We start from the raw sequence: 25,048 nt of genomic DNA on the forward strand, positions 1-25,048 counted from the left end.
AAATATGGGTGAATTTGCTCATACGTCAGTAAAGGATGTGGAAGTTCAATTGAAATCCAATTTGCTCATTTGTAAAATGATGTAGATGGTCATTTTTTTTTTATATTTGTTCCAAACTGAGAATTGTATTTTCATGTGAAACATAACCTACATTGGAACAAAGAAACATGCATAAACAAGTAAACAATCCAGTATTAAATATCGAATTCCACTCTAAGTGTATGTCTAGAATTGTTCAAACATTATTCCAATACAATAGTGGTATGTTCATATACATAGTGAAATTGATCTTGACATTTATTGGACAGTCTCACCTCAATTTGTTTGTCTCACCTAGATGGATGCCTTCTCTTTATGATGATTTGAACTTATAGAACCATCAAACAATTCCATGCCAGTTGATAATTGCTTGGACCCTGGGGTAGTGATTTAATCTGGGTAAATATTGTAAATAAACTGTAAGTATAAAGTTCTGTTTGATTAGTTACATTTATAATACTAGCTAGCCAGATGTTGCTTCCTTCTTCATCTTGCAATTTGATACGTTTTGGGATGTGGCCAACACTACTAATATTAACCTGATTTTAGAAATGTCCTTTGATACTCATACTTATGAAGAGAAACTTAAACAAGAAGATTAAACAAAAAGGCTGAGCACACCCAGGATTTTAATTCAAATGTGAGGAAGCAAAAATATTTGGGGTTTGGTTTTTTTGGTACAGTAAAATTGATTTACTATTTTTTATCACTAATCTTGGATTATGTGGAGACTCTATTACTGTAAAAAATAATGTGTTGCAGTGAATGCATAAATATAAATCGTTCATGTTAAATTTTTATGTAATGTGTATGTATTATATTTACATTTAAAAGTCATTCTGAAACACTTTTTACAATCATGCTAAGTACCATGCATCCACAGATAGGCAGCACACCTTTATTAAAGTCATTTAGTTCAGAAAACTGATGTAAACACTTAGCTGCATGGTATCTAAACTAATAGTAAGTAAATTAATATGGAAACTATGCTAATTGCTAGCTATAAAAGCTTAGATACTTGAATCCATTAGCTAGCATGAATTAGCTAAAAGTGATCCTGTTATTGATACCTATTCCTAAAGGCACATGTAGCAATCTAAAATATTATTATTAATTTTTATTGAATTAATTTTATGTTGATTAAACTTAATTGATTAATTAATTTATTATGTGTTTTGCTTGTTGGACATGATGTGTCCTTTAATGGATGGAGTAGAAGGCGGAAAATGTGCAGAAACCATATATAACGTTACTGAGAAAATACATTTGGAAGGTTTTTGCAATTGTGTGTGACTAATTGCATATTAACATGATAACATGATCTTCACACTCTCACGAAAAAAGTCTATTTCAGATACTGATGGTAACTTCACATATCTTTCTCTCTCCTCTATTGTAGATTGTCATGGAGAGGATGGACCCTTGATCCGTTGCATTCCTTACACCACCAATAAACTACACATTTTTTATATGTATTTTATTATTCAGTAAATGCATTTTAAGCAATAAGTGAGTGTTTATTTATTTACAGTTGATTTATACTTAGAAGGTTAGGAGAACATTCTGCAAACCTAAAAACAACATTCTATTTCCGTAAAGAAAACTATGTTTTCTTTTATTGGCTAATCAAAAGCAAAACTTAAAATGTATGATCAAAAAAATTCTGTAAAACATAGAAATTTTAGCTAGTGATCCCATCTATTTTTCTGATGAATCTATTATTTCACTAAGTTTTCACATAAAATTTTAGACCAAGGCCTGGGACTAGAACAGGGTTTGGGGCTAGAAAAGGGCGTGATGCATGAGCTTATTGGCCTCAGCAGAGAGCTTCGCTTGAAACAGGGTCTGGGAGGCCACCATGTGGCACATCATCTTTAGTAGTCAGCTTGGCTTGGAACAGGGTCTGGGAGATCGTCAGATTGGCCATAGCATGTAGTTTAGCTTAAGGGACCACCATATCAGCCTCGGCAGGTACCATGCAAAGTGGGACCATGGGTGTTGGGGTGTAGTGAGTGGCAATAGTTTACCGGCAGGCGGGTTGCTGTGGGCTTTGGCTTGCACACTGGTGATTGCAGGATGTTCCAGCTTGGTAGATCTCATTGGCCATGTGGGTACATCCCGTGCCTTGGAGCATGTGAAATGTGCATCGCACCCCTGGGTGACCTGTGGTGACCGAAGTGTGGGTCCTTATGATTATCCTGGTTCACAGCTGCCGGGAGTTGAACAGCTTACTAGAAGAACTGGAAGTGGGCAGATGATGATGGGGTTGCAGGATTTGGCCTTGTCAAATTACTACTAGATGGCTGGTGACCAGGTGGAGCTTGAATTTGTTACCAAAACACTGGAATGGATGGCACATTCACAACAAAAGGCCTGGTTGTCACAGGAGGCTTGATGACAGGGGCTGAGGTGAAAGCCTGCTTTAGCTGGAACAAGACATTCTTAACTTGGGTTAATGTCAAGGTGCTTAGGACTGTCTTGTAGTAGAATGCTAAATGACATTTGCTACGCATCCCCTTAGCAGTACCAGGCAAGGTGCAAAGACCTAACAAGTGACCACGAACTTTAATTACAAAATTGGTGGTTGTTTAGACAAGCATATTCGTATTAACAGCTTTTTACACATTATGCCTTTTTTATTATTATAAAAAATTATATTGCAATTTTTTAGCCTCAAACTTCAGTAACTGTCATGATGAAACACAGGTATCCAGTGGGAGAAACTTCCAGTTTGCCCACGGTACAGAGTACAGACCCAAATGCAGGATTATAATTAATGTGAAACTTTATTAAGAAAAACAATTAAAAAGATACAGGAAACACTGGGAACTACACTTAGCAACAGTAATGACTACAAGGACTAACTCAAAAGGGCATTAATGACAGTAATGCAATGTGAACAATGTAAAACAAAGAGTCAGCAAAGAGTAACACAAAACTTGTACATATAAGGGAAGCAATCAGAGGAGGGAGCAAACAGGTGTGCAAAGGTGGGGAAATAGGGCAGAGGATTGGACAGAGAAAACATATGGAAACACAAAACATAAACAAAAGCACATGGCACAAAAACCCAGAACTGACCTAAGCCCTGCCTGATAGCCATCAGAGAACTAAATAAAAAATTATGCAAGTGATTTGTTACATTGTCTGAATTTAATCTAGATTAATACATATTTAGCCTATAAATTATTATATTTAAATGTAATCATCTTTATTTATCATTTTATTTAATGTCCTGTGAGGCTCACTGTAATTGTACCATTTTAAGGCTATATAGGCAATGCTTATAACAATGACTGGATGCTTTCTGATTAAATAAATAATCAAAACTTCTGTATTTAAAAATATGTATTTAAAAAAAATTAAAAAAAATTTGGATTTTATTGCTTTTCTAATACATTCTTTTATATAAACAAATAATTACAAATATTTGTGTCAACTGAATGTAACATCTGGATCCCTGACTATCTAAGAAAAATAGTAAGAACAAATATTTTAAATCAGTCTTATTGATGAGATACTAAAATGTCAGGTTCAGCTCTTCTTTAAGCTAGCCTAATAATTACATCCATATATTAGGACCCAAATGTTTGCATTGAATAAATGTAAAAACAAAATTTCTTGTTTTTTCCCATATATATCCATTCAGAGTCATATGTTGATTTCATTTTTATTTGAAGATTTATTATGAAATGATATAATCTGTGTTTAATTATGATTTGCATATTTATGTTTAAGGTAAAACCTTGCTGAAATTACTTTAACATATAACTTATCTACAAAATTTTATTGCAGCATGACAGATCTAGGTACGTACTGAAGTATGTACTAAACTATTTTGTATAGTTTGTGGTTAGAAAAAAACACATTCTAACAATTGCCTTGTCTATTATAGGGGTGATGCCAGTGAAGTGGAAAGTGCTTCGGAAACACTTGGTAATACCAGCTACTACACACGTCGAGAACTGGATTCTCTAAACAAGACAACTGATTTTGCCAGCAAGGACTACAAGAAGGTCACTGAGTACAGTAATGAACAGTAATTACTTGCTTTTGTAATTCAGTTCATTATAACTCTATTAACGCACTATTAGAGCTCAAAGCGATAATAATATATATTTATGTTTATAATATTTATATATAGCAAAGTTTCCACAATTTGTAGTGTTACAGCCTTGACCTGAAAATAAATGGGATTATACTCTATGTGGCCAAAATTTGGGTTTTCCCCAAACTCTTGCCATAAAGTTTGATATCAAATTCAAATAAAATTTAAATTATATTTGCCACTTACCAACCCATACACAGTATGACAATAAATGCTGTCCATATCATAAAAATAGAATCGATAAGAATACAAATATATTAAGAATAGAATTTCAATAAAATTACAATATAGTAGAGTTTAATATCCAGGTGGAAAGGGGAAGAAATATATAGGAAAATATAAAAATACTGATATGAACGCAGACCAGTGGTAGAACAGTATGACTTTTATGAATAATGTGTAGATGTGCCAATGTGTGTTCAATTAATTATGGTGTTAAATGCTGAACTGTAGTCAACAAACAGCATCTTAATATTATTTTCTTCCCTGCAGTCCAGATGGCTCAGGGATGTGTGTAGAAGGTGTGTATAATGGCATCCTTGATAGAGCGATTGGCTGGTATGCAAACTGTAATGGGTCCAGGTAATAAAGAGTTGATGAAGCCTTTCAAATCACTTCATTACTACTGCAGTCAGGGCTAAAGGAACTGTAGGCCCCCAGTAGGGCTATTGTCCTTGAGACAGGTGGGCTGGGTTTCCTTTGGGACAGGAACAATATCAGTGGTATCAAGGATCACTTGTGCTAGCTGATCAGAGAAGAGTTCTGCATTCACTGTTCTGGAGTTTTAGAGACTGTAATTATTCTCAGTCCTTTATGTTTCATAGAACATAGTGTCACTGCGCCTCATTCACTGCTCTGCACATCATAAGATCTGTTCTTGGTATTGTGCCCCGTGCTTTTAGGCACTGGTGAGAGATCTCAGATTGTTGTGGAAGGTTTTATCCACCCACAGCTTCTGTTTGGGAAACATTCTGATGAAGGTTTTCTGGACTGTATTATCTACCAGTTTCCTGATAAATCCCACAAAAGCTTCCATAAACACTTTGTTGTAATCAGAGCACCACCTGAAAATGCCCCAGTCTGCAGAGCAGCCACCAATTACAGCAAACAGTTGTATAGGGTGTCCAGTATGACAATGCACAAAAGAAGATCCACAAAAACACAGTTTACCGTTTGGAGTGTAAATGGTCTGGAAAAAGAGCCCTGATCTGAACTCAACTGAACACCTTTGGGATGAATTAGAACCAGGCCTCCTTACCTGACATCAGTGACTGTCTTCACTGATGCTTTTGTGGTTAATTGGGTAAATTCCCATAGCAACTGGGATCTAAATCTGGAATGTCATGGATGTGATACTTTGTGCATATGTCTTTGCATACTTTGTGCCATATAGTGAATGTCATAAGTTAATTGAAAATAATCCTAGTATTGAAATAGGGAAAAACATTAAACTATTTATGGTTAAAAAAAATATGATCACATAAGCATTTACCCCTTTTGCTGTTAAACCCAAATATTAGTTCTGGTGTTAAAAAGTTGCCATCAGAAGTCACCTAAGTACTCACCTAAGTATTTTAGAACCTCCCCTTCCAGAATTAGTCAATAACCTCAACACTATTCAGAGAAAGCTTTCCACTTGACATTGGAAGATGGCTGTGCTGATATAGCCACAACTACTACAGCACTATTGAGGTCAGGTACTCTTGATGGGCATGAAGTCCTTGTGTCCCACACCAACCACTGCATACTATGTCTTAATAGATCTTGTTTCTTACATAAAAAAAAAAAAAACACTGTATGAGCTTGTGCTGTTTAATTTACATTTTACTCCACATTTTATGTATTCTGCAAAAGTTATGAATTTATGATCATGTACAGATTTCTATTTTGCAAACAATTTGCCATAACAATAAAAAAGATAAACTTTAAAAATGTGCATGCATATTAACTTTTAACACTTTGATTGCACTTATATGTACAGAATCTCCCTAGCAAAGAATTCAGTTTATAAACTCTGAAAAGACATGTTGTACGATGAACACGATGATCTATGACAAAAAGAAATTGTGCAAAATTGACAGATGTGCAAGGAATGTGCAAAAACAGAGAAGGACTATGCAAGAAATATAATAATAAACTTCTGACATAATAAATAAGGCTATTTAACAACAGAGAGCTATTAGGGTGTGTCCAATAGATCAGTTCATTTTGGTGATCACAGATCTGACCTGGGCAGATGAGTTATAAATTCTAATAGCACTGGGCAGGAACAATTTCTTATATCGTTACTTCAGGCAGCAGGGTTTTCCTCAGCACTCAAGTTGAAGAGGTGCTTGAGTACTCCACACAACTGGCTGGCATAAGCCTTCAGCACACATAGGCTGATGCCATCTGGCCCCACAGCTTTCTGATTGAGGCTCTGGTTGAGCCTGTGGAATAAAAATTCTGTTCTACTCTCTAACACTACTTCACTACAAAATCTGACTCCAGTTCCACACTGACCTGACAGCTCAGTCTTGAATGAGACTCTAACTAAATAAGACAAATCATGCAGACTAGATGAATGCAGATATGAGATTTTATTTGCAATCAGCGCTGATACAAGAATTGAGATGCTCACGCATGAACGTCCCAACAACCTCTAAACGGGGATCTCCAACCACAGTCTTTATATTCATTTTCCTTATCTCTCCAAATGCAACACGTCACCAGCCCTTTGCTGAGATAATCCCACCTATTTTTCTTTTTGGAGCTTTAGGTTCTTTTTTGACACCATTATCTTTGAATTTATAACTTTTCGAATACCATTATAATTAATCTTTCGCGATTCATTATATTAAAAATGTGGGCGTCTCCGCCCCCACCAGTGGGATTTTCTTCAGCTCCACTTTCCCAGGTGATTCATTCATCCACAGTGGACAGCATGGGTAAGTTCTCAGTTCTACAGGGGCCTACCCCCATCTTTATTCTTTATCATTGCATTTTACGCTTCACTGCTTTCTCATTTATCTTTTCTCTTCTGCATATTTGATCTAGACATTTCACCTGGTACCGCCATCAAGATGGGTCATGATGACCTGGAGTGCAGCTCTGATATTGACTGGTCCAAATTTGGCAAGCCTGTTACCGCTGAGAAAGTCTGCCAGACTGACATCTTCGATACAGCTGCTCAATCTCTAAAGCCCTTGCAGACTACATGCAAGGCCAGCGACCGAGCCACATGTCGCGTTAAACCCTACATTGTTCTTAAACTCAAACGATCTAATGAATAAACTTTACCTGAAAACTCAATCATGCTGTCCTCTGGTTATTTTACACAATATTCAAACACACGCTACATACATATACATTTCAAACTATAAAATGATCTCCCACAAGCCTCTGTAGCTCTCACACCCAGTTGGGTGTGATGTGTAGTCCAGTCTGGCATGGGGGTGATGGGGTGGAACAAAGTGGCTGGTGGGGGACTGTGGGGGATATGAGCATGAAAGTTCTGGGTGTGGAGGACCCGGGGTCAAACCTGTTGAAGAACAGATTTATCTCATTTGTGCATTGTGCATATTCCTCCCCTGCACCCCTAACATTTTACTGGAAGCCAGTAATCTTTCTCATCCCACTCCACACATCCTTAGTGTTGCTGTTCTCCAGGATCTTCTCCAGTTTCCTTCTGTAGGCACCCTTGCTCTCCTTCTGTGTTTTAGCTCTCTTTTGTGCTGATGAGAATTTAGAGCCTTAACAACGTTCTTATTGTACAAATAGTTATTATATAGATAGATAAATAGTTATTATAAAACCTTTTCTAAACAAAAATAAAAAGTAGAATCCACCATATAAAAGAAGGCCAACATGCAAATCACTCATGGGTATCTGGCACATACAAAATGGTCCACAGGCCATTATACACACATTCCATAACCACATGTGTATAAAATCAAGCATCTAGACATGCAGACTGCTTTTGCAAACATTTGTAAAGAATCGGTCGCTCTCAGGAACTCAAGAATGAATTCAAGCATGTATGGGATAGGTTGCCACCAGTGCAATAAGCCCATTCATGAAATTTCCTCACTACTAAATATTCCATGGTCAAATGTATCCTAGTGTTATTTTAACAAAGTGGAAGCAATTGGGAACAACAGCCACTCAACCACGAAGTGGTAGGCCACAGAGTGGGGTCAGCACATGCTGAGGAGCACAGTGTGCAGAAGTTGCCAACTTTCAATAGCTACAGACCTCCAAACTTCACATGGACAGATTAACTTAAGAACAGTGCATAGAGAGCTTCATGGGATGGGTTTTCATGGCTGAGCAGCTGCATCACACTTTACACCACTGGAGAGTCCACTGGCCCGCCACTGGACTCTAGAGCAGTGGAGACCTGTTCTCTGAAGTGACAAATCACGTATTTCTGTCTAGCAAGCCAATGGAGCAGTCTGGGTTTGGCAGTCACCAAGAAAACTGTACTTGCCTGATTGCATTGTGCCAAGCGTAAAGTTTAATGGAGGGGGGATTATGGTGTGGGGTGGTTTTTCAGGGGTTGGGCTTTGCCCCTTAGTTCCAGTGAAAGAAACTCTTAATGTGTCAGCATCCCAAGACATTTTGGACAATTTCATGCTCCCAACTTTGTGGGAACAGTTTGGGGATGTCCCTTCCTGTTCTCCACACCAGTACACAAAGCAGGGTCCATAAAGACATGGATGAGCGAGTTGGGTGTGGAGGAAATTGATTGGCCTGCACAGAGTCTAGACCTAAACCCGATAGAACACCTTTGGAATGAATTAGAGTGAAGACTGTGAGCCAGGCCTTCTTGTCAAACATCAGTGCCTGACCTCACAAATGCGCTTCTAGAAGAATCGTCAAAAATTCCCATAAACACACTCCTAAACCTTGTGGAAATCCTTCCCAGAAGAGTTAAAGCAGTTATAGCTGTTGTTGTTATAACTCCAACTAATATTAAACAGATTAAGAATGGGGTGTCATTAAATTTAATGTGCATGTAAAGGCAGACAATATAGTATATACACTATATTGCCAAAAGTATTCACTCACCTGCCTTGACTTGCCATATGAACTTAAGTGACATCCCATTCCTAATCCATAGGGTTCAATATGACGTCGGTCCACCCTTTGCAGCTATAACAGCTTCAACTCTTCTGGGAAGGCTGTCCACAAGGTTTAGGAGTGTGTTTATGGGAATTTTTGACCATTCTTCCCAAAGTGCATTTGTGAGGTCACACACTGATGTTGGACGAGAAGGCCTGGCTCTCAGTCTCCGCTCTAATTCATCCCAAAGGTGTTCTTTCGGGTTGAGGTCAGGACTCTGTGCAGGCCAGTCAAGTTCATCCACACCAGACTCTGTCATCCATGTCTTTATGGACCTTGCTGTGTGCACTGGTGCACAGTCATGTTGGAAGAGGAAGGGGCCAGCTCCAAACTGTTCCCACAAAGTTGGGAGCATGGAATTGTCCAAAATGTCTTGGTATGCTGAAGCATTCAGAGTTCCTTTCACTGGAACTAAGGGGCCAAGCCCAGCTCCTGAAAAACAACCCCACACCATAATCCCCCCTCCACCAAACTTGACACTTGGCACAATGCAGTCAGACAAGTACCGTTCTCCTGGCAACCACCAAACACAGACTCGTCCATCAGATTGCCAGATGGAGAAGTGTGATTCGTCACTCCAGAGAACGCGTCTCCACTGCTCTAGAGTCCAGTGGCAGCGTGCATTACACCACTGCATCCGACGCTTTGCATTGCACTTGGTGATGTATGGCTTGGATGCAGCTGCTCGGCCATGGAAACCCATTCCATGAAGCTCTCCACGCACTGTTCTTGAGCTAATCTGAAGGCCACATGAAGTTTGGAGGTCTGTAGCGATTGACTCTGCAGAAAGTTGGTGACCTCTTCGCACTATGCGCCTCAGCATCCGCTGACCCCACTCCGTCAGTTTACGTGGCCTACCACTTTGTGGCTGAGTTGCTGTCGTTCCCAAACACTTCCACGTTCTTATAATACAGCTGACAGTTGACTGTGGAATATTTAGGAGCAAGGAAATTTCACGACTGGATTTGTTGCACAGGTGGCATCCTATCACAGTTCCACGCTGGAATTCACTGAGCTCCTGAGAGCGACCCATTCTTTCACAAATGTTTGTAAAAACAGTCTGCATGCCTAGGTGCTTGATTTTATACACCTGTGGCCATGGAAGTAATTGGAACACCTGATTCTGATTATTTGAATGGGTGAGCGAATACTTTTGGCAATATAGTGTATATTGTATACTAGAAAATTTTGTTTTGTTTTGATTTTGTTTACATATATACAGTGGTGGGCCATCAGGGCCAGCAAGACCTTCTCTGCTGGCCTAAACAGCAGTGATCTGAATCACTAACTTGCATTTTAATATATTTAATATATTTTATACACAAATGTGTATTAAATTATTCCCAGTAGTCTATTCTCTACATTTCATAGCTTTTCTCTTGGTTGCGCTGCTTCCAGTAGTGTATATTTATGATTAGAGTATTTATCCATTCATATTTCAGCCAGTGGCTGATGTCATGTGTTGCCAGAGTGAAAATCTGCCTAAAGGCCTTCAGAATCAATAGTGCAGGTGCCCATAGCTTAAAATAAATGGCAATGAAATTGTTACCTTAACCAATCAGATTTCGAGTTGGCGTCACTGGGGCCATCTAGCAGGCATACAATTACGTCAGCAATTCCCCATCCTTTGATTGGATAATTGGAGTAGTCAGAGGCAGCGAACCACACATATATATTGTTTCTATATTCGCTGTGTCTCATTTCGGATGCTGCATCCTCTGGAGATTGCAGTTTGCTGCATACGTCATCAAGAATGTCTTTTTTGAGAAAAATAACCGTAATAAAATTGATTATTCCTTGTGAGGTGTGAAATACTGTATCTTAATTTCTTTTTTACTTTACGGTTGATTAGTATCATTTGCCGTGGCGTCCAGGGACGGTTCTAGAATTTTCATTTAAGGGGGGCTCAGCCCCCAATGAGGGTATAATAGTAAAAAATAAATAAATAAATAAATAAATAAACAAACTTATTGCAGCTTTCTGAACAAGCCAATTACAAGTCTTCCTGATCACACACACATGCGTGTCCTCTGATCCTCGCTCTGCAACACCGCGGTCTGCGGATTGAAGAACGTGCTGAAAGACGGGGAAGAGCCGAAGTCTGCCACCATTTTCATATGAAATTTAAAGGGGACTGAGGCGATGACGAATTTGTGTACAGTTTATGGAGAATCGCAGAATTTTAGGAGGGCTGAGTAGAAAATGGCCTAGCGATGCCCATGGTGGCATCATAATGATGGTATAGAGGTGGATTAATTCAGGAAGGACACCACTGAAGACCTAGGTGTGAAATGCACGGCCCGCCAGTGCATATATATATATATTATTACAGAATATATATATTATTGCAGTTGCAGAAGGGGAACAAAAAACAAAAGAAAATAATAGTGCAAAATTATTTGTGAAAAAAGAATAAAAAGGTTTAGATTAAATACCAACATAGGGGAGAAACACAGGAACACAGGGAGAAGTCACAGGAATCTATCATATACATTTGGTCTTCTTTAAGATTTCCTAGCATTCCTATGCTGGAAGTAGGCATGCTTCAAGTGATGGTAGAAATCAAATGGATGTGCTTAATTTGGGTATCTGAAACTGTGACTGAGGTTTCATCAGAAAATATAGAATATCCTTCTAACAAAACATCATAAATCTGATTACAATTGTTATGCACAGAAGCAGGTTGTGTTTCTTTAAATGCATGTTCTGGTTTTCTAAAAGAGTTTGTCCTTTTCATACTTTGTAGCTTGGGGAAAGTCAAACAGACAGTGTTTAAAGATACCAAAGGTAATCATGTGGTCTGTGATCTCTTTGAAGATATGTAATTATGCAAACTGGACTCAATGCATTTTTTTTTTATTTTGCTAGCTGTATGAGGAGGCATTAGCAGAGAACGAGAAGCTCAAGGCTTGTCTGGAGGATAGCAAGCAAGATCTGGCTAAATTGCGCTTGCAGCTAGACAAAATCACACAGGTAAGACAACACCAATCCAAAGACATAGAAAGCACTTAATTTCCATTGGCTATAAATTTTAGGATATCCCCTAGCTTCATGATAGCCTTAATGTTCTATTTCAGATTTCTTACTGCATTGTTTTATTTCACACTATCTTATTACTTCAGCCAGTAGGCACATATAACAAGCAGCCATTACATTAAAACCACTGACAGAAAGAATTTTGATGAATGAAAGTTTTAGGCAGGTGTGAAATAAATGTGATTGCTTTCAAAAATAGAAGTTTATTTTTTTCAATAACAAAATGAACAGAAAAGAAATGACCACCCTTTGCCTGCAAAACAGCATCAATTCTTCTAGGTACACTTTTACACAGTTTCTGACATAACACTGCAGGTTTTTCCAAATATCTTGAAAAACTAACCGCAGAGCCTTTGAGGTAGGCCGCCTCAATTCCTACAATCCTGTCAATTTATGTAATCCCAGAGAGACTCAATGAGATTAGGGTTCTGTAGAGGCCAAACCATCACTTTCAGGACTACTTGTTTTTTTCTATGAAGAAGATGGTTCTTATGACATTGGCTGTATGTTAGGGGCCGTTCTCCAGCTGCAGAATAATTTTGGACCCAATCAGGGGCCTCCTTGATGACATAGCATGTAATTATGCAAACTGGATAATTGTTTGCCTGTATTTCTCAGCATTAAGGACACCATTTATCCAGACCAAATCTCCAACTCCATTTGCAGAAATGCAGCCCCCAAACTTTCAAGAACCTTCCACCATGTTTCACTGTTGCCTGCAGACACTCATTATTGTACCATTCTCCAGCCCTTCAGCAAACAACCTGCCTCCTGTTACAGCCACATATTTAAAATTTTGATTCATCAGTCTAGAGCAGCTGCTGCCATTTTTATGCACCCCACTTTGTATGTTTTTGTGCATAATTTCCACGTCAGAAGTATGGCTTTTTGGCCAAAATGTCCTCAACATTGCCCATTTCTTAGTGTTTTCGTATTTCTTAGTGTTAACAGCACATCTTAAATCCCCAGTCTGCTTTGAAATCTTTGCTGGGAGAGACCTTGTTAATGCAGCCTAACTAGCCTAACAGATTTAAGCCTCCACACAGCTGTTTCAGTTTCAGTTAATGACTGTGTTTCAACCTACATATAAAATTGATTATCATTAGCACCTGCTTGGTATAATTGTTTAATCATACACCTGACTCTGATCCTACAAATGATCCCTGATCCCTCTGATCCCTGACTTTGTGCAAGATTACAAAGTGTGCAAGTGTAATAATCTATGCTGATTTTAAGCCAGCATAGAAACACTATTTATTGATTTAATTTAGATATTTTTTTCTGTTTGCTGACTTTACATTTTGTAAATTGGTATAAATAAACAGTTAAAATATATATTTTTGAAAGAATTCTTAATTTACAGCATTTTGTTACACACACATTACATATTTACATACATATATACACAATACATGCAGTTATATATAAGCAAGAGGAAACAGAGATTAGTTCGTATTTATGTTCTGTTCTGTCATACTTTTGTTCTGATCTATGTTTTGTTTCTGTTTCAGAAGCAGGACAGAATATCTGAGAGGTCCAGTGTATCTGAATCAGAAAAAATGGTATTTACTATCAGTATTAACTGTATTAAGTATATGTATTATAGACTTATTCACTTGCATACAGCAAATAATATTATATGGTGGTTTGGCCTAAGCAATGGATGTTTAATTATTTCTTTCTTTCTTTCTTTCTTTCTTTCTTTCTTTCTTTCTTTCTTTCTTTCTTTCTTTCTTTCTTTCTTTCTTTCTTTCTTTCTTTCTTTCTTTCTTTCTTTATTCATTCATTCATTCATTCATTCATTCATTCATTTATTTATTTACTTACTTACTTATTAGGAAAAGCAGTTGTTGGAGAAGAGGGTGACTGAGATGGAAGAAGACATTAAGGTATGACATACCATTATACCACTAAAACATTATCATGAAGTGTTGAAAAGAGGCAGACAAACAAATGTCTAGGAAATATTCAGAAATGTGAATTTCTGAATATCACCAGATTTCATCAGATTTTCACCAGAAAATCATCATCTTGAGACGTGACTAACCCCTCAAAGGAATTTTGATGTTTGCTCATAATGGACCAACAAATCCTACAGTAGAGACAACAAAAAGGAAGTTAGAATACTTTCTCCTACCACTTATTATTCCTCTTCCAAATTTCACAGCAGCAATGCCACCCTGCTGCCCATCGTTCTTCCAGAACTCCTTCCACGTACAGTCTGAGAATTCCACCACTGTCACTGTTCAAAACATACATATCCATGAGTGAAACTACAAATCACACAACTGATTAATGATTTAAGTCAGCAGATGTTCTGTCTTTCAAGATTTAGAAGGAACCTCATCAATTATGGATTGATATGGATGAGAATTGAGCTCCCCAGGCTATATGCCAGGTGGACTTGCAAAGGTTGCACTATGGTCATGTTAGATGTTAGTAACGTTTTATCAACCAGAGTGAGCGCTCCTAAATAGCAAGGATTCTCACCATAGCCATCGTTTATCAACAGACGTGCTAACATCTCTAGGCAAATCCTGTGTGAAGATTCAGCTATGGTTCATATGGTTTTGTAACTGATGTTGCAGGTCAGGCAGTTTGTCATAGGCTACTGGCAGCTCCCTTCTATAGTTTTCACATGCTTCTTCAGAGTGTAAATACTAATAGGTGCCCTGCAAAAAAAGAGCTCACTGCAGAAGCTGCTGTCAATTATGAGGAGCCTTCTGGTTTAGCAAACGTGAAGTGCATGACCTCATATCCAGAGACTTTCTGATCATAGTAAACTTTCCTGAATTCTTCCAGGTTCTGTTGTGCCCAAACAAAGGTAGCTTGGAGAATGGAGCATAGATTAGCTACATCCTAATGGGTAGTATGTATGGCCTATGGCCTATACAGGGGGTATAGGTGAAGAGTCATCTCTTATCCTGTCATCATCCCAAATTATATTATACCAGAGGGATAATATACCAGAGGATATAAGGAGCCCAAATGGAAATTTCACATCCCAGTCCCACCCTTTAGAATCAGAATCAGAATCACCTTTATTACTGTGGGTTTACATGTAAGGGATTTGTCTTGGTTTGCTGGTGCTTAATGACGACAGTTGTATATGAGAAATAAAAATGATATATTGACAAGGAAAACATTATAAATTTAAAATTTGGAAAATAAATAAATAAATAAATAAATAAAAACTCTACATTAATTCATGATGTGCAATTTCTTAAAACAGCAAAGTAGGGTTTTTGTTAATGTCCAAGGAGGCAGATAAGTGACTATGGTGGGTCCAGGAAATTCTCAATAAGGCCAGTTGTATAGAAAGAAACTGTTTCTGTGGTATAAGGTTTTAGTCTTGATGGAACACCTCCTGCCAGAGGAGTGTGCCTCAAAAAGATTGTGAGAGATTAGAGGAGTCAGCCACCATCTTAACTGCTTTCTTCAGTGTCCTGGAAGTGTACAGGCCCTGAAGAGGTGGCAGATTGCAGCCAATCACCTTTTAAACAGAGCAACTGACAGACTGCTGGATAGTATCAACTGGAGAGTCACACAGGATAATGGTAGTGGGTGGGGGAGGGTTCTTACTGAAGTCTCCACTGTTTTCACAGCACTGAGCTTCAGGTTGATCTGCCTTCACCAGGTCAACAAATGGTCAATCTCCCTCCTGTAGGTAGATTTAGAGATGAGCCCAGTGAAGGTGGAGTCTGCAAACCTTAATAGTTTGATGGACTGGTGACTAGAGATGCAGCTGTTGGTGTACAGGAAAAAAAGAGTAGAGGAGAAAGAACACAGCCTTGGGGGAACCAGTGCTGATGATCCAGGTGACAGAGTTGCCTCCTATCAGTCAGGAAGACTGTGATCCACCTGCATGTGGAATCCGGCACACTCAGCTGGGAGAGCTTTTTGTAGCAGATATATTCTTCTTCATCATTTGCAGTTGTTTGGTTTGCCCTCTTTACCTGCCCTTATGGGTGAATTTAAATATTAAATTTGGAATGAAATGCAAGCAATGTTCACAATTAATTCATTACTGAAGCTGTAAAGCTGCAAAGTGTTTAAAGCTCCAGAACATTAATGGCTCATCTTTGTGATATTGGGTCATACTGGATACAGCTCTTTCTAGACTAGCCTGGAGTTCAGAGTCCAGGAAGGTCTTCTGTTATGTCATCTCTCAATCAGCTCACAATTTTCATGCAACACAATGTCCCCTGTCACACTGCAAAATGGGTAAAGCAGTTCCTTGATGCTAATTATTTCATATTGAAAGAAGAAATTTCCAACCAAGAGTCAGACATAAAGGAGGCTGGGGTAGTGAAAAAAAAGGGTTTTTTTTATTTAGGTTTCAAGGGTGAGGTGAGGTAAAAGAAGGTGAGGAGTGTAGTGCTCTCTACAGCAGTGTGCTTTGTGGTAATGGTTTCCAGGCAAGGCTGAGCAACAACAATGCAAAACCCAGGGCACACCAAGTTTTGGGAGCACTGTCTTCAGTGGGGGTCATTTATTACTTTTGAAACAACTTGTCTACCTCCATGTGTGTGCTGCACCCTTTTATACTCCCCCTAATTCTCACAGAGTCAGTGCCATGTCAAGGTCACCAGCCAAAAGCCCCCTTCTTCTGCTTCTTCTGCTTCTGCCCCCTTTCCTTGCAGACATGTGCTCTCCTGCTTTCCACAAAAATATGTGACTGTGTGTGTGTGTATATGTGTGTGTGTATGTGTGTGTATAATAAGAGTCAGCATCAGATCCAAACAGCTGGATATTTGGAGTCCAACAATGTTTAGGTAGATGTTATGTGTGAAAAAAGTAACATCAACATGAATGCCAGGTTTCCCAGCAGAACAATGTCCAGAGCATCACACTGTCTCCACCAGCATGCCTTCTTGCTATAGTGCATCCTGGTGCCATTTCTTCACCTTGATGCACACAGCCAGGCATCGAAAATAGAAAAATTGCAAAGAAAATGCAATTCATCAGATCAGGCCACCTTCTTCTATTGCTCCACACTCAAGTGCTAGTTGTAGGCACTTTCAGCAGTGGACAGTGGTGACCAATTTGCAGGTATGCAGGCCCATACACATCAAGTTGCAATGCACTGAGGAAAAGGTTAAGACACTCTATGTCCTAATAGCTAGTGTCTCAGCGATTGGCTCATATAACCTCAATGAGATGTTTCTTGTAGCCATCTTCCAGTTTCTGACATTGAATGGCAGAAAGTTTCCCCACTCCTCAATGCAGAATTCTTTCAGCTATGTGATATTTGAGAGGTTTCTTGCATGCACAGTCCATTTCAAATCACCCCACAGGATCTCAGTAGGATTTAGATCAGTCAAAGCCCAGAATTCTCCATTTTTTACTTTTCAGTCAGTCCTTGGTGGATTTACTGGTATGTTTTTGGTCATTGTCATGTTGCAAGGGTCAGTTCTGCTTTAGCTGCAATTTTTTTTGACAACAAAGAGTTTATAATGGATTCTATGATGGTGAGCTGGCCAGGTCCTGCTGCAGCAAAGCATCCCCAAACCATAACACTTCAGTTTTGCCCTCATGTGTTTTTAGACTGCAAAGGTTTCCTTCTTGCACACCTCCCATAATAATTAAAGTTATGTAGTTTTTTTCTGATTGTAGATTCATGCACTTTGGCATAAACTGTAGCAAAAGCTTGCTAAGTTCTGTGATGATATTGTAGGGTTTTTGGAGACGTCTTTATGCATCTTGAGGTCTGCTCTTGGGATGAATTTGCTTGGACGGCCTGACCTGGCCATGTTTGCAGTTGTTTTAAATGTTCTCCAATTGTAAATGATTTTATGGACAATGATACATACATACATACAATATACATTCTTTAAAGATCTTTTTATATCCCTTAACAGACTCATAAGCATCAACAATCTTCTTTCTGAAGGCCTCAGAGAGCTCTTTGGATCTCACCATGGTGATACCACTCACTTCAACAATTAGGAGCAAACCAAGCTAAATGTCTGAGGTTTAAATTAGGCAAGCCTCCTTCAAAATGTTCTGTAACACTTTTATAATAATTTGCACCTGATGTGGGGGTGTCCTTATTTTTTCCTCACAAGAATTTGGATTTTTTAAAATTGCATTTCACAGGACTGTATTTATATACAGACGTCATATATATATATATATATATATATATATATATATATATATATATATATATATATATATATAGACTGTGTATATTGTGTACATTGGCTGAGAAATTGCCTCCAAAAAAATCATTTAAAGTCATTAATGTGTTAGATGAGCATTAAATGGGTATTACAACAAATACTTTTTTATATTATTTATTTACTGAACAACAGCCTATCACTTAGACTACAACATTCCTGACATTTTTTATTACTGAATATAAGTCTATCAATTAGACAACAATGGTCATGACATTTTTTTTAAATTATCATTATTAAACATAAGCCTATCACTTAGGCATCAATAATCATGACATTTTGTTTTATTTTTATTAAACATAAGCCTATCAATTAGGCAACAATGGTCATGACATTTTTTTTATTATTATTATTTAACATAAGCCTATCACTTAGGTTCCTTTTATTTACCATTCAACCAGTTGCTAAAACAAACTAACTTGTTTACATTTTCTGAGTGTAAAGATTGAGGTTTTGGAGTGCAGGGTTACGAGCCTCTACACACCAACTCAGCTGATCCCATAGGTTTTCTATGGGATTCAGGTCTGGAGAAAGTGCAGGTACCCCAGCCTCCAGCAGCCGTTCCCTAATGATGCGACCTTGATGAGCTGGAGCATTGTCATCCAATGAGATGAAATTAGGCCTGTGTTGTTCATGCAGGAGCACAATGACTGGATTGGACTGGACTTAATGATGTTATTCAGGTAGTATTGGCTTGTCACTATACCATTCACAAGATGTAGGGCAGTTCTGTATTGGGTAGACACACCTGCCCAGACTGTAACACCACCACAAAAGTGGCTGATGCATAGCGCTCTCCTTGATGTCTCCAACATCGTTGGCGGCCATCATTTCTGCTCAACGTGAATTGACTTTAATCAGAGAACAGCACTGAGGCCCACTGGTCCCTCGTCCAGCGTAAATGCTCCCTGGCCTGGTGGTGTGGTCAGGTACCCTTGCAGGTCGTCTAGCACGCAGACCACGCTGATGTAAACGGTTTCAAATGGTCTGACTTGACACTTGGGTGCCTCTCACCCTGTGTGTGCCTGGTGTTGAGTGGCATTCATCATCCGGTTCCACAGGGCATTGTTCACAATGAAGCGGTCATCAACGTGGGATGTGGCCAAAGGACGTCCACTTCTATGCCTGTGACTCTTCCAGTCTCTCTGTATCTCTGTCTCAACCTGCTGATAACACTCTGTGACACTCTAAGCTCAGTGCCATTAAGCACCTTGTTAGAGAACAGCAAGTTATGCAAAAAGTACTGAAACACTGAACAGTTGGACATGTGCATTCAAAAGTGTAGAGAAGGTCAAATTAAGTTCACCAGTAAAGGTTATAGTGCATTTTAGGTGCATCTTGAAATTTCACCCAAAAGCCGAATATCCTTAACTTTTTGTGAGTAGTGTATATATGTAGTGTACACAAAAAAAATGTAAGACTGAGTAGAAAAAGAAGAAAAACCTTAAATATAGAATGCAATAGGTTGAATTAAACGTAGTAGTGCAGATATGAAACACAGTTGCGGATTTATCCATATTAACATCCGTATTTACATTACAGTACACGTGCATACAGGCAGTAGATAACAAATATGATGAGCCTTGTGAGCCTAGAAAAAAAGTGTTAATAGTTGTAGTAGTGCAGTGTGATACTGTTATCACCTGTCCATACACAGGTGAACTGTTGTACAATGTTATTGCGAATGGTATGAATGACCTCCTGTAACGTTCCCTGTGACAATAAATCTGAATGAGTTTTTTGGAGAATGAGCTCCGCTATTGTAGAGTGCCTGAAATGGATTGTCCATGATAGATAGCAATTTGTTCAGTGACCTCCTGTTCCTGACTGACTCAAATGTCTCCAGTTTGTGTCCAATGATAGATTTAGCCTTGCAAATTAGCTTGTTAATAATCCTGCTGCCATCCTTGGTGCTGACCACAGCAGACCACAACACAGTAAATGGCACTTGCCACCACAGACTGGTAGAAAATCTCCAGCATCTTGTTACAGACATTGAAAGATTTGAGCTTCCTCAAGAAATAGAGTCTGCTCATTCCATTATTTTATACAGTCTCAGTGTGGGTACTCCAGTCAAGTCTAGTGTACTCCAGTCAAGTGTACACCCAAATACTTGTAGTTGTTAACAATTTCAACCTCCACACCCTTAATGATTATGGGCTCAATCAAAGTTTTAGTCCTCCTAAAGTCCACCACCATCTCCTTGGTCTTCATCACATTTAGGAGCAGGTAATTCCTAGTGCACCAGTCCACAAAGTTATCCAGTAGTCCCCTGTATGCCGACTCCTGTCCATCCCTAATACACCCCACCACTGCAGTGTCATCAGAAAACTTGGAGAAAATGGAGACAAAACAGTCCCCTGAAGTTCTCCTCTTTTACTGACCATTGTGTCAGGCAGGGAGGCCCCCAATCGCACAAACTGGGGCCTATCTGCAATCCAGGAGATGGTGGTTGAGCTGACACCCATTCTAAGCAGCTTCTCACTCAGCAGGAATGGTTCAATGGTGTTCAATGCACAAGAAAAATAAAAAAACATGATCCTCACAGTACCACAGCTGCCATCAAGGTAGAAGTGAGTACACTGCAGCATATAGATGACAGCATTGTCAACACCCACATGAGGCTGGCAAGCAAACTGGAGTGGGTCCAGTGCAGATTTCACCTGTGGGACCAGGTGGGCTAAAACTATTCTTTCCAACACCTTCATGACATGTGACATCAAAGCAACCAGTCTGTAGTCTCTGAGAACAGATGAGGTGGCTTTCTTAGGTATCAGTACTAGAGAAGATGTTTTCCATAGTACCTTGTACTTTTTCCTGCATCAGACTTAAGTTGTAGATGTACTTCAGGATACCAGACAGCTGAGTAGAGCAGGACTTAAGAACCCTGCTACTAATACTATCAGCACCTGCAGCCTTACTTTGATCAAGTCTCTCCAGCTGTCTTCTCACCTGGTTGGCCATCACAGTCAAGTAATAGGATGTGGTTAGTCCAGTGGAGGTAGGAATTGTGGGCTTGTGGTCAGGGATACTCAGCACACAGGGATACTGTGTGGTGTTGCTGTGGATGTCTATTTGGTGTATGTGAGGGTGTGAAGACAAGGTGTTCCTGTGTGGGATGGCCCAGCAGCGGGTCCTGTGCTGAACCTATTAAAAAACACATTCAGTGCATTGGCTCAGTCCAACGAACGGTCCATCATATTGAAGATCTTCTATGATCTGTGATCTGCTTCATGCCCATACACACATCTTTCATGTTGTTTTGCTGAAGTTTACTCTTTAGCTTCTGCCGGTATGAGTCTTTACACTCCCTCAGTCTTGTCTTCAGTTGCCACTGTATCCTTTTTAAGTTTTTCCTTGTCACCAGACCTGAAGGCATTCTTCTTGTTTAATAGATCTTTTAAGTCACTGGTGATCCAAAGGCTTATTGTTCGTATAGCAGTATACAGTTCTATTTAGGATAATAGTGGCATGGCAAAAGTTAATATAGTCGGTAATGCAGTGTGTGATGCTATTAATGTCATACCCATGTGGTTCACAGAGTACATTCCAGTGAGAGAGACAATCCATTGTGTTGTCTCAAAGCAGTCCTGCTCAGTCCTGTGTGTTGTCTCAAAACAGTCCTGCTCTCACTGGCTTCCTGAGTCCACCCCCACTGTCTTTGTGGAAACAGGCTGCCTTTGAACTGCAGGAATAATCTGAGGTGTTAAAAAGATGAGATTGTGATCTAAATTAATGAGTGGGAGTGGGGGTAGAGCAGTGGCACTGTAAGCGTCGTTGACATTTGCATACAGACGGTTCAGTGCTCTATTTTCCAGGGTGAAACAGTCTAATGTCAGAATTCAAATAATGAAGAATCTTATTACTTTAAATCCCAGCACCAACAAGCTGACACTGCTGGTGCTATTGGCCCTTAACCCCAAATGTTTAGTTGTGTAAATGATAAATTGAAGTTACCCTGGATAAATGCATCTGCCAGTTGCTGTAAATGCAATCACACCCTGCCACAAACAAACAAACAAACAAACAAAAAATCAAATGCATGTATACATACACACACATAACTCACATTTGCTCTTGCTTGGGTTTCACATTCTGGAAGTCTGCCAAGAGATTTCACATCTTTGGAAATCCAACAAAGATTAAAGAACTTCCTTCAAAATTTTTAGAGAACATGGACTATTCAGCAGGTAAGAATGTTATTATATATGTATATCAAAATATAAATAATATATAATGTTGGTATATATTTTTAAATGTTAAAGTTCATTTATTTTATTTTGATAATAACCTATAAAATGATTTAAAATATGAAATATTCAGAACATTGCCAAGTGCTGTCTACATCATTATGTATTCATTAACATTCTACCTAAAACATTAATTTTCTATACATTTTTTATGATAGAGTAGGACCAAACTATTCTTATTTGATTCTAGTGTCTAGGAAAAAAACTCAAGTGGCAGGTAGTTTCGGTTTGTCTTTTAGAACAATTTTGTGAACTAAAAGGTAACTGTTACTAAGAGAATGTTTTATTTGTTTTACTGATTATTTTTGACAACAACATCGTAGTTATTTCTGACAACGAGTTTCCTGGAGCAAACTACACATACGTATGTCACATGAAAATCTGAATAAGTCATAAAGAAAAATCTTTCATTTACCATCCTTCAAACTATAATACATATAATTGATATAAATGAATATAAATATAAATGAATAATTTCATTCTTTGAAAACTAATCTGTTCAGTGTATAAAGCTCTCTCAGTTTTTGTTATTTCTGTTCTCTTTTAGATGTGAAGTGGTGGTGTCATATAAGAACAAGAGGACATTCAGACAAGTTGATAACGAATTAGTAGATATCAACGACTGCTTTATTGGAAATATTTGGACATGTATACAATAAAATTCAAAACAATTCATCTAGGGAATTTGTTCCATCATTGTACAGTAGCCTTGAACATACTTGCTAAAAAAACTATATAAAAGATATTGCAAAGAAACGTTCATATGACATTACGTGACATTTCTGACATTAAAAAAAGTTTATCAGAAAATAACCCCCATGATTTCTCTTCAAATAGTCTCTTACATCATGAAACGTGCACAGCTCTGAACCTGTATTTAACTGATGTGACCAGCTAAATGAAAGTTTAATTCTGTCACACAAGCTCACACAGAAATCACATTCAACAAATATCTCATTAAAATATGTTTTATGATCTAGTTAACTTAATCGATCAGCATTCCATTGTTCCACAAAATTGCGTGATGTTTAAATTAAAATCATGCCATCTCCTAATATCCAAAGTGAGCAAATAGATACTGTTGAAGAAAACAAATCAACTTCTAATATCCAAAATGCAGAAAATATGCCATCTGCTAATATCTAAAATGCACAAGTTGGTGCAGATGGGTGAAAATGGGTAAGATAATAATATTAGAATTATTAAATGTGACAGATTCAGTAACACAGAGACTAGAGGAAGAGTGTGTTTTTCCTTGATGTTATTATAAACATTTATAATAATTATAAAATTATAAACATTCACACAATTTTAAACATTTAACAGTTTAATAAATGTGGCAAATGACAATTTTACCAAAGGATGCAGTCACAGTTAAAATTGGAGGTGATATGCTCAAGTTGTCATGTATGAGGATTAGGTGCTTCAACAGACCTTAAAAAGGTCTTAGGCTTCAAAGTGTCCAGTGATACGGTTGGGTTTCTGCTCAGTCTTGAAAGATTAGTGAAAACCTAACATCAGATTGGCTAGTTTTATTCTTATTAGCCATTTCTATGTTTTTTCCCCTAATTTTTGGAATAATTTGCTGATTATTAAAATAATCAGATGATTTTAAAGTAGCATTATAGAACATGCCAACTGTTTCTGAGATTTAAATGACATTAGAAAACAATAAGATTTTCAAATAAATCCTTTTATCATTAACCTTTGACATATGCATAACATCTATGATCTTTGACCAACTTCTGTCAACAAACATAACTGATAATGACCATTGTCTTAGACCTGTCAAAACCAAAGATATGAAATGTATCAATCATCTCCTTCTGTGGAGCTTTTATAGAGGTAGTCATACTTCTCCATGATTAACTAATCTTGTGCATTTTATTAGTGACATCTAGCTGCTAATTACACTCTTAATATAACTACGAAAGGTGTTCTTATTTTTTTCCACATTGTTTCTTGTTGGCTTACTTCTGGGGGAAAACAGGACTACATATTGAACTTTGTTGTGTTTTTGTGGTCATCTGAGATTATTTGTTTGTTTTGATACAAAGGGCCTCTATAACATTCATGAGCAATGCATACAGTGCAGTGCCAGAGTTTTTTTAATGCTTGTATGAAACTTATGAGGTGACTTTAAAGGTTTTATTCAATTTGTTGTCATGGTGTGACTGTAGGGGTAAACTGATTTGTCTTTGCATAGCTCTTCAGCTGAAGTTTGTAGGTTGAAGGTTGTATAACTGTCAATGATAACGAAGTCATCTTATTCATATTTTGTGGCGACTGTAATTTCATTACTTTACTAAATCATTTCTGGATTTTCTCAG

The 25,048-nt window shown here is 38.2% G+C and overlaps 1 protein-coding gene across 10 annotated transcripts in view; it reads left to right on the forward strand.

Moving 5' to 3' along the window:
• The window catches only part of LOC131365758 (protein phosphatase 1 regulatory subunit 12B), a 29,707-nt gene that overhangs the window by 4,067 nt on the left and 592 nt on the right, over window positions 1–25,048 (forward strand). For 4 of the 10 annotated variants that reach the window (XM_058409564.1, XM_058409558.1, XM_058409562.1 and 1 more), the window contains exons 3-8: window positions 3,835–3,848; window positions 3,935–4,068; window positions 11,997–12,037; window positions 12,119–12,223; window positions 13,798–13,848; window positions 14,125–14,175. In XM_058409564.1, the coding sequence (XP_058265547.1) occupies window positions 3,835–3,848; window positions 3,935–4,068; window positions 11,997–12,037; window positions 12,119–12,223; window positions 13,798–13,848; window positions 14,125–14,175 (396 nt within the window). The other 6 variants (XM_058409567.1, XM_058409566.1, XM_058409559.1 and 3 more) reach the window with 6 other exon arrangements.

Source organism: Hemibagrus wyckioides, linkage group LG15, assembly GCF_019097595.1.
Source record: "Hemibagrus wyckioides isolate EC202008001 linkage group LG15, SWU_Hwy_1.0, whole genome shotgun sequence".
Taxonomy (NCBI): domain Eukaryota; kingdom Metazoa; phylum Chordata; class Actinopteri; order Siluriformes; family Bagridae; genus Hemibagrus; species Hemibagrus wyckioides.